The sequence below is a fragment of the Neophocaena asiaeorientalis genome, unplaced genomic scaffold, assembly GCF_003031525.2.
Source record: "Neophocaena asiaeorientalis asiaeorientalis breed wild unplaced genomic scaffold, Neophocaena_asiaeorientalis_V1.1 scaffold205, whole genome shotgun sequence".
NCBI classification, from domain to species: Eukaryota; Metazoa; Chordata; class Mammalia; order Artiodactyla; family Phocoenidae; genus Neophocaena; species Neophocaena asiaeorientalis.
The window spans coordinates 1613158-1622438 of record NW_020174369.1 but is presented as its reverse complement, the minus strand read 5'-3'; the positions used below and the strand labels follow the sequence as shown (position 1 = coordinate 1622438).

The following is a 9281-nucleotide window of genomic DNA, read 5'->3' as shown; positions in this document are numbered from 1 at the left end:
ACAGCTGGTGAAAGATACAGAGAGAATTTGAACTCAGGTAGATGGGCTCTAAAGCTCTACAGCCTCTTACTGACTTGCTCAAAATCACGTAGCTAGAAAGAGGCAAACTGGAATTCAAAGCCTGGCCTGTCTGACTCCAGACCCCGTATTTACTTAGTAACAATAGCTCACATGTCTGAGTGCCCAGCATGGGCCTGTTCTAAGCGCTTTATTTGTAGGCACTTATTTGATCCTCACCACTTTCCAAGTGAGGAAACTGAGGCATAGAAGTAAAGTGACTTGCCCAAGGTCTCAAAGCTGTAGCAGAGAAAGGATTTGAACCCAGGTAGTCCGGACCTAGAGCCCAGTCCTTTTTGCCTCACTAACCATCTGTCCTCTCAGCTGCTTACCCCAGAGTCTGTTATACATGAATAAAAATCAAGCTGCAGCACATTTTCCCGTCATTCTCATTGGTTTCTGGAGTCACAGATAAGTCTTCTGTCCGTGCAAAGTCTAAGGCATTTCTGGTTACTGGTGGCGTTCTGTTTACTTTGCCCGACTGTTTGCTCTCTGGGGACAGAAGCTGACAGTAGCACTCCCTGGGCAGGCTCTTCATGGATCCAGGAGCCTCAGTCAGATCTCCTGTCGCATAGAGAAAATGAAGACATCCAGGGTGTGGGCTTGGAGGGCACCGGCAGAGCTGTTTCTCCTCTGTGCTGCCCTGGCATGTCTCAGTTTGCCGGGTTCCAGGTAAGTGACGGTTCCGAATGACTCCCTGATCACTAAATATGACGGGGAACATAAAGCAAAATCATAGTGACCCTCTCCTTGTCACATGCCTATTAAATAAGGAGCATCTCCTGAAGCAATTTGCATGCGTCTGATAAAATAATATCAACAACTCTTTAAATTGTTGTGGAACCCAGCGACCCACTTCAACAAAAGTTCTTGTAGGAAACTGACATGTTTAAATGTATTTTGTCACGCTGAGAATACTTGTTCTGTATTCTGAACAAAACCTTGGCTTGATTCTTTATGCAAAAGGGTTATGTATGGGGAAAAAAGCCAATTCATAACAATGATTTTAATATGAGAGTGACCTACCCTACCTGCTCATCAACCTAAATTCTTTGTTCTCAGACTCCTGCTCCATCTCTCTCTCTCTCTCTCTCTCTCTCTCTCTCTCTCTCTCGCTTGGTCTCGCTCTCCCTCTCTCTTTCTCACACATACACGCACACATTCCAGATGTTCGCAGCAGTTAAATGCTAGCTAATTTATTTCATACTTTCTTTGGTATTTGTTAATAGGCTGCAAAACAGGCTAAAAACAAATATCTGAGTTGAAAGCTCAAACTTAATCTGAGTGAAAGTTCAAACGTGGGCTCCACTGAAAGAAGCACCAGTGACATGGCAATTGGGGGATCCTTCTGGTACAGGAGAAGCCGCTACCATCAGAGGCTAAGCTGTCAGCTGTCCTAGGCTCCTTGTGAGCCATCCCGTGGGAAGAAGGACTGTTAATGCCATTCCTCTTACTCGTTCCATAAAAGCTGTGTGCGCACAGTCTCCCACGGGGGGAGCACCTGGTACCCGTACGCACCCCCTGGTGTCAGCTCTGCTGAGCGCTCAGCCCCCATTGGGCACCACCCTGAGACTAGGGTGATGAGTGTTTGCTACCCATTGGGCACTCAATGAATAATAGGTATTATGATTATCAAGAATCTCAACTTGGCCCTGAGAAGAACAAAGAAGCCAAGGCTTTCCTTGTGTGTACTATGTGTCCATCAGGATCCAAGGAAATGTGTCTGGAATGGAGGGTTTAAAGGGATCATAGCAACCCTACATATGGACTCCTATGTGAGGCCCCTTGTCAGGCTCTGAGGCTACAGAAGTGAATAGGACACAAAGGGCTCATGTTCTCATGGAGGAAACCAACATGTGAGCACATACTATGTGTGCTGTTGCAATAAATAGCACAGGGGCAGGTGGGAAACAAGAGAGGAGTGATTGGCTTTACCGGAGATGGAGTCTGGCAAGGCTTCTGGAAGAGAGTGGTGCTTGAGCTGAATCTTTACATAGGAATAGGTATTTGCCAGATGGCCACGGAGGTGAAGGGTGTTCCAGGCAGAGGAAGCAGCATAGACAAGGGCAGGGAGATGAGAGAGCCTGGCTTGTTCCTGAAGCCACACATCTACTTCAGTAAGCCTTGAGCACAGGTCAAAGTGGGGAGCTGCCAGAGATGGGACCAAGGAAGAGTCAGCAGGAGTCAGATCGTGGGTGGAGCTGGGGCAGGGGTTGGTGCCTGTACACCAGCCGAGGAGCTTGAACCTTATCCTCTAGGCAATGGGGAGCCATGGAAGGGTTTTAAGCAAAGGATCGATCGACACAGCCAGATTTATATATAGGAAGTTCACCCAGAGGTAGGAAGTGGAGATGTGAGTGGGTTGAGAAACCTTGCTTAATCGTCCAGCGATGTCATGAGATGGGGTGTTATCCTTACTCACTATGTAGAAGAGCAAACGGGTCCTCAGAGAAGAGAAGAGATTCATTCACATCTCATGAGTCTCAAACACTTACCTGAATCCAGGTTTAGTGCTCTGGCCTCTACCCACGATTCCATGGAGCAGTCTTGAACGTGGCATGTGTTTGAATTCCATACACGAAGTGGAGGAATAGCCTTCAGTTCTGCAACAGGAAATGCTGAGACCTCCTTTGTACTAGCTAAGAAAGGTTTCTGTTTTTAGTTACTCTTGTAATCAAGTCAAATGAAATACTCATTATGTCATCTTAAGACTTATGTTTGCTTATCGCCACTCTGTACCAGGCACTTAGGTATATTAAGTCTAATTCTCAAAGCTATTAGAGATAAGTGCTATTGTTTATAGTTTACAGAGAGGGAAACTGAGATTTGGAGAGATAACTATCTCTAGGTTCCTCACTTAGTATATCAATATAACAGAATATGGATTCATATCTGTTTTTTTTTCTGGTTCCAGAGCCCCTGTATCTTTCTTCCTCTTGCTAATGCATTATCTCTTCTCCACCTGCATTGTGGATCTGACTTTCTGGACTCCCAGACCATTTCTCTATCTCTGGACCACACATTTGTTGCCTTGAGAGTTTGCTTTAAATTTCATTTCTACAATAGCAAATGACACAGAGAAGAGAAATTGAAAATCTACCACCCAGAAGCTGCCCCTTCCAGCAAAGAGGAAGGATGCTATTTGCAAAGGATGCAGCTGCCTAACAAATTGTGTGTGACAAGAAAGTTGTTGTGTCAGGGCATTTCTACAGAGAGCCAAAATATATTGACGCACCCCGTCTATGTAAGCTTATGGCTCGCAATTTACTGCTGACCTAATCCTGCCGTACGCGATGGGTCCATCTTTATTTTGATCAGAGACTCCTGTTAGAAGGAGAGTAGGAGACAGGAACCAAGTGAAATATGTCCTCCTGCTAGCAGCTGCATTCCATGCACCTCGAGGAATGGCAGGTACCTCCTTGCCAGTCCTTACGTAGAGGATACGTTCCAAGGACTTGTAGAAGGGTGTTTGCTGTAGCATTGTTTGCAATTGCAAAACATGAAAAAAATATATAAACATCCTTCAAAAAGAAAAAGAATAAGTTGAATGCAGTGTATGTCTTATGATGGAACATGTAGATAAAAGAAAGGAACAAGACCTCTTTACGAATCAACATGGATAGGCCAGAAATACAATGTTGATTGACAAAAGCAAGTTCTAGAATACTATGTCCAGTATGAGTGCAGCTCACAAAAGCAACGCTATGTGTTGTGTCTATATGTATGTATGTAAACATTTTAAAAAATGGAAGGATGTACAGCAAATTCATGACAGTAGTATCCTCTGAAGAAGAGAGGAAAGTGAACTGGGGCTGGTGTAAACCACAGACATCAAATTTATAAGGTTATTTTTTATGTAAAAAAAAAAAAGACTTGAAGGAAGTGTACCAAAATGTTAACAATTGCCAATCCTGTTTTGTGAATACCTGAGTATTTATTATTTTGTTTTCTGTACTTCTCTGGGCATGTTTGATTTTTCAACATTAAAAATACACAGAGGATTTTGAATGACAGAAGTCAAGGCAGTTGGTCAGAACGTCCATCTGGTTCATCTCTGTAAATTCACAGCGTGAAGGCACGTGTTATAATAACCATACACAGAGGTCCTGACTGCCCCTGTCCTCTGTTGGGTCCATGCTAGTCCCAGGAATTAAAGATGCAATTTAATGCTAGCCTTGCTTTCCGATTTGCATTTTATAGTACTAATAAACCACACACTATAGCCAATGTAATTTACAAACATGCTGTTTGTTCAGCTGATCACGTCATTGTATTGCCACCTCCATCATGAAAAGAGATCTGGTGGTTGTTACCACTTTTTACCAAGTTCCTTCTGTAAGTGATCATCTTGCCCATTAACAGGCTTTCACATCTCAGAGGGGAAAATAATTGTGACTCTTAATGGCAAGCAGTGCACATTATTTATCTACTCCGTCTCCACTGTGGCCTGGATTGGGTGGAAAGTTGCTAAAAACACAGTGTAACTATTTCTTAGCGGCAACAGAAAGAGGATACCCTGCAGAGCTGTCAAATACATACTTAGGAGAAGACAAATCACAGACAATATTGTTTTGTCAAACCTGGGCAGATTAGTAGATAAGAGCACATTCTGAAGCCCCGAGCTGCTGGGCAGCATTCTGCCTCAAGTAACCATTTTAAAGACTACACCTGTGGGTCCCACTAGTCTTTGACCTTTCATTAAAGATCCAGCTTTCGTAGGCAATTGATTTTTGCTGATCTCTGGGGTGGTCATGGAGATAGATTTCACTGTAGTTAATATCATCCTCTTTTTTAGGACTCTTGCCAAGTGAGAATGTATCGTTAATGACCTTGTCTGGAGTGATAGGTTAAAATTTTGAGACAGTGGAAACTATGTGATGCTCTACCTCATGAATGAATCTTGGACACAGGGATGCAAGAGGCCTTGCATGGAGATGGAGGGGACTGGCAGAGTGGATGCTGGCCTGGGTCCCCTACGGGCAGCATAGAGAAATGGACCTAACAGAGACTAGAGTTGAGCAGACCTCGGCTCAGACCCCAGCATGACCACATACCAGCTGCATGGCTCTCGGCCATTTCCCTCATCTCTCTGGAAGGTTGCTGCCTTCTAGCATTGCTGTCAGGATTAGATGAGATGGCATGGATGAAACATCTCAGGCAGGATCTGACACGTCCTGGGCGCTCAGCAAATCTTAATTCTCTTTCTCTTCTCTTGTCCCCTTTTACCTTGAAAAGAAACGCAAATTACAAAGAATCTTGCAGTGTTATACATTCTTTCAGATGGAAGAAAAATAGAAACCATACTATACCCGTCGTATTACACATGGGGAAACCAGAGGCCCAGGCAGATTAAATAACATGCCTGTTCATTCCCTCTTTTACTCGATGTCCCAAGACTGCCAGGAACTCAACAAAAAGTGTTGCCTGCCTTATCTTCTAGACAGATTTCAGATCTCGTATTGCTTGACTGCTCTGCAGATGTGACACCATCTGCCTCTCCCATCCCCCCGCCCCACTGGCCTCACCCCATCCCCTACCCACCCCTATGTACTGTCCTCGCCCTGGCCTGGCAGACACCAGTCTCTCCTTGTCTGCTGGTTGTCTTTATGTTTCCCACGGTCTTGTCCTTGGCCGGCATCTCTCAAGAACAGTCTTATCCTCTCCCAAAGCTTTTCATGATCAGATCTGTATCCCTAGTACAAATCCCTCTCCTGAGTTCCAAAACTATGTAGGAACTATTTATCAAATGACTCTACGTAGGTGTTCCACAGACACCTGGAGCTCCACTTGTCCCAACTCCATCATCCTCGACGGATTCCTTTGCTCCTGAGTTCCCCACTCCCCCACCCACCGACTCAAACTAGAAACCAGCATCAACCTAAAACTGTTCCTCTCTCTAACCCACACCCCCCGTCCTATTACCCGTCACTCCATTCCACCTGAGAATCCTCTAGTAAGTCTGTCTTCCCCATTCTGTCTCCCCTGGGTGCTGCAGTGGTGCAGGCTCACATCGCTCATTGGTACCGCTGCTCGAGCCTCCTACCTGCTTTTCCTGCCCCAGGGCTCTTCCCACCTGCACCCAGCCTCCATACTGCAGCCACAGTGATGTCCTTTTAAAGCTCAGCTCTGACCGTGGAGTCTGCGTGCTTAAAAACCTTGCCTACCGGATAAAGTCCGGAAGAGCTAAGCCGTGAGGCATGTTTCTCTTTTCCTATCCTAAGCGAAACTGTGAGTTCCAGAAGGAAACACCTGTGTCTTATAATTCTCTGTATCCTCTTTAGCATAGTATCCTGACCATGGTTTGTTCTCAGACAAAATTTCGTTGACTCATAATGTGAGAGGGCAACTTAAAGGCCACCTCGTCCAAACTTCTCATTTTCCAGGGGATGAAACAGAGGCCCCAAGATGGGGAGGGTATTGCTTGAGATCATACGTCTAGCTGTGGTTGTAATCCCTGCATATCTAAAGCACTTTAGAGTTGATAAAGTGTATTCACATATACTTTCTTATTTAATCCTACAGATAGCCTCATGAGCTAGGTATGATTCTCTCATTATATCATATAGGTGAGAAAAGGGAAGCTCACAGAGGTTGAAAGACCAGACCAAGATCATCCAGCTCCTGATGGACTGTCTTCTGATCAGAGTTCAGCACCCTTCTGACCCTCGCTAGCCATATTGTCAGGCAGTAACTGGGGGTTCAGTAAACACTTGTTGAGTGAATTAACCTCTACTTGACTGATATAGGAATAGCCTTGCACAAATGAGCAAATATATACTTATTGAATGGACGGACAGGTGGTTGGAGGTATATTTAATTCCCTTCGGATACTTGACTCTCTTCTCTATGATGACCTTGTAGGGGCGAAAGGCCACCCTCTCTTGAGTCAAATGCAGTCAACGAGAGCCTCGCCAGGACTAGACAGACGCGGAGTGTGGATGTCACCTCAGTGCCTATTGATTGCGAACTGTCCAGCTGGTCCTCCTGGACCACGTGTGATCCTTGTCAGAAGAAAAGGGTAGGTACCCAGGCCTTGGGAGACCCCTAAGCTTCCAGGAGCCCTAATCCTCAGCAAGATCGTCTGAGGCATTACTGACAGTGCCTGCATCATAGTGGGACCTGGGTAAATGTTGGCTGATTTAATTAATGGATTTTATTCCTCTGAGTTTCCAAGGAGCAGTCAGATCCTTTCTTTGATCTTACAGATTTTTTCCAAGCATATCTGTCCTTGCTCCCATCAGCAGCTTCTTAATTAGACTTCCTACCTCCAACCTCGCTCTTTCAATCCATCTTTCAGGTGCAGCCAGGGGAGCTATTGAAAATGAAAGTCTGGCCAGTCTGTCCCCAGCTTGGACGTCCAAAGTCTATGCATGGCCCTTAGGATCAAGTCCAGACTCATGGTGTTCAAGGCCCCCCCATGCCTTAGACCAGGCCTACGTCTCCATAGAACAGCCCCCATGCCAGCACACAGGACACGTGTATTTTCCTGCACATTTCACACTCTGTCTGTTCCTTTATTCATGCCGCTTTCTTAGGCTGGAGTGGCCTTTCCCCGTCCTTCACCAGCTATCACCTACTCATGATTTGAAACTGCTTAGCGACCGCCTCTTTTGAGAAGCTTTCCCTGACTTCTCAGCCCCCCTTGCCCTTAGATAGATACCCTTTTATGAACTACAATAGCTCCTTATTCCTCCTGTGTCCTAACACTTATCATTTACTTTTCTTTTATTATTGGTCTTTCCATTAAATGGTGAGCGCTTAAAAACGTATTCGATACTGTATCTTCAGTGTATAGGCCGATGTCTGGCATGTAAGAGGTGCTCCATAAACATGTGTCGTTTGATCTCATCATATTTCTTGACATCTCTATAAGGAAGGGAGGATAACTGTTACACTTTCTGTTAAGCAGATAGATAGAGACCCAGAGCAGGTAAGTGATTTCTTGGGTTCACCCAGTAGCAAAAACAGACCTTGAACTCAGGCCACTGGCCTCCTTGTCTAGCATTCTACCAGTCAAAACACACAGTCTCTGCAGTATTTGTTCTTCGATCTTCGTTGTCACAGGAGGGCTGACCCAGGAGCCAGCTCTAAGAACAGGATATGTGTCAGAGAAAAGGGAACGGTTCTCATTTCCCCGGCTCCTTGGGAAACTGAACCAGCCATGGGCTAGGACTCTAAAGAGGCTGTGGAAGTAGGCCCAGGACAATTGCACGCTTAATTGGATCAACGTGGAGAGCCAGGCAGGCTCGTTCAGTTCCCAAAGTAGGCATTATTGCTGATGTGATCAACATTGATCCAATTATCTGGATAATTGCTTCATCTGCACCATAAACCGGGAAGACCCAGCATGAGCCATCCATCCATCCACTCACTCAATCAGACAGAGCTCTGCACTCAGACTTTGCTACACATGGTCCCTCAGTGGACATCACTGCTGTCTGCCGGGTCAGTGGCTGGGAGTTCATCAAAACCTTTCGACTGGAATTGGGAGATGTCTTTCCTCCGTCATCTCCACACTCCTCAAACCCATTTTGTCTCTGGTGCCTGGGGCTTGTCTTCTAGCATCTTCTTTGCAGACCTTATCCCTGTCCTGCCAGCCTCTGCCTTCCAGGAAGAAAGACTCTGGGAAAGCAAAGGACCATGGGTGGATGCTTGTCTATGTTTCTTTTCTAGATTTCCAGATACCGTGCACGTAATAAGTGTGGCTGGTTAACATGTCAGTCTGTAAAGGGGCTGCTATCCTGCTTTGCCCCCTCTGGTGGTACCAAAATCTTGACTGCAGCTAGCATTTGGACGCCACCCATATCTGATCATTTCCTTCCTCTGCAGTGGTTTCTCATTTCCCCGTAATGAAGTACTAAATCCAGCCTTACTGAGGCCCGGGAGGCCCTGCCTCACCTGCTCCTGGCTACGTCTCCCTCCATCTCTGGCCACTCTCCCTCCTTCACTCTTCACTCCAGCTGTGATGGATTTCTTCTTGTTTCCTGGAACAAGGTGCATACTATCTAGTCTCTCAGCTTTGACACAGCTGTCCCCTCCACCCAGATTGCCCTTCTCTTCCCTCAGCCAGCTCTCCATGTTTGCCTGACATGTCTACTCATCCTCTGGGGCTCAGCTTAGATGTCGCTTCAGTGTCTTCTAAGGCTGCACTGCGGATTCCCCTCTGCGTTTACGGAGCGCTCGGTACCGCCCCTGTCATGGCACACGTCGCACTGTGTTGTCAC

At 45.9% G+C, this 9281-nt stretch overlaps 1 protein-coding gene across 2 annotated transcripts in view; it reads left to right on the top strand.

Moving 5' to 3' along the window:
- The first annotated feature begins 576 nt into the window (after nt 1–576).
- Nucleotides 577–9281, top strand: part of C8B (complement C8 beta chain) — a 50166-nt gene continuing 41461 nt past the window's right edge. The window contains exons 1-2 of one of the 2 annotated variants that reach the window (XM_024756232.1): nt 577–729; nt 6919–7075. In XM_024756232.1, coding sequence (XP_024612000.1) covers nt 638–729; nt 6919–7075 — 249 coding nt within the window. In that variant the 5' untranslated portion in view covers nt 577–637. The remainder of the gene's footprint in view (nt 730–6918; nt 7076–9281) is intronic. The other variant, XM_024756233.1, reaches the window with a different exon arrangement.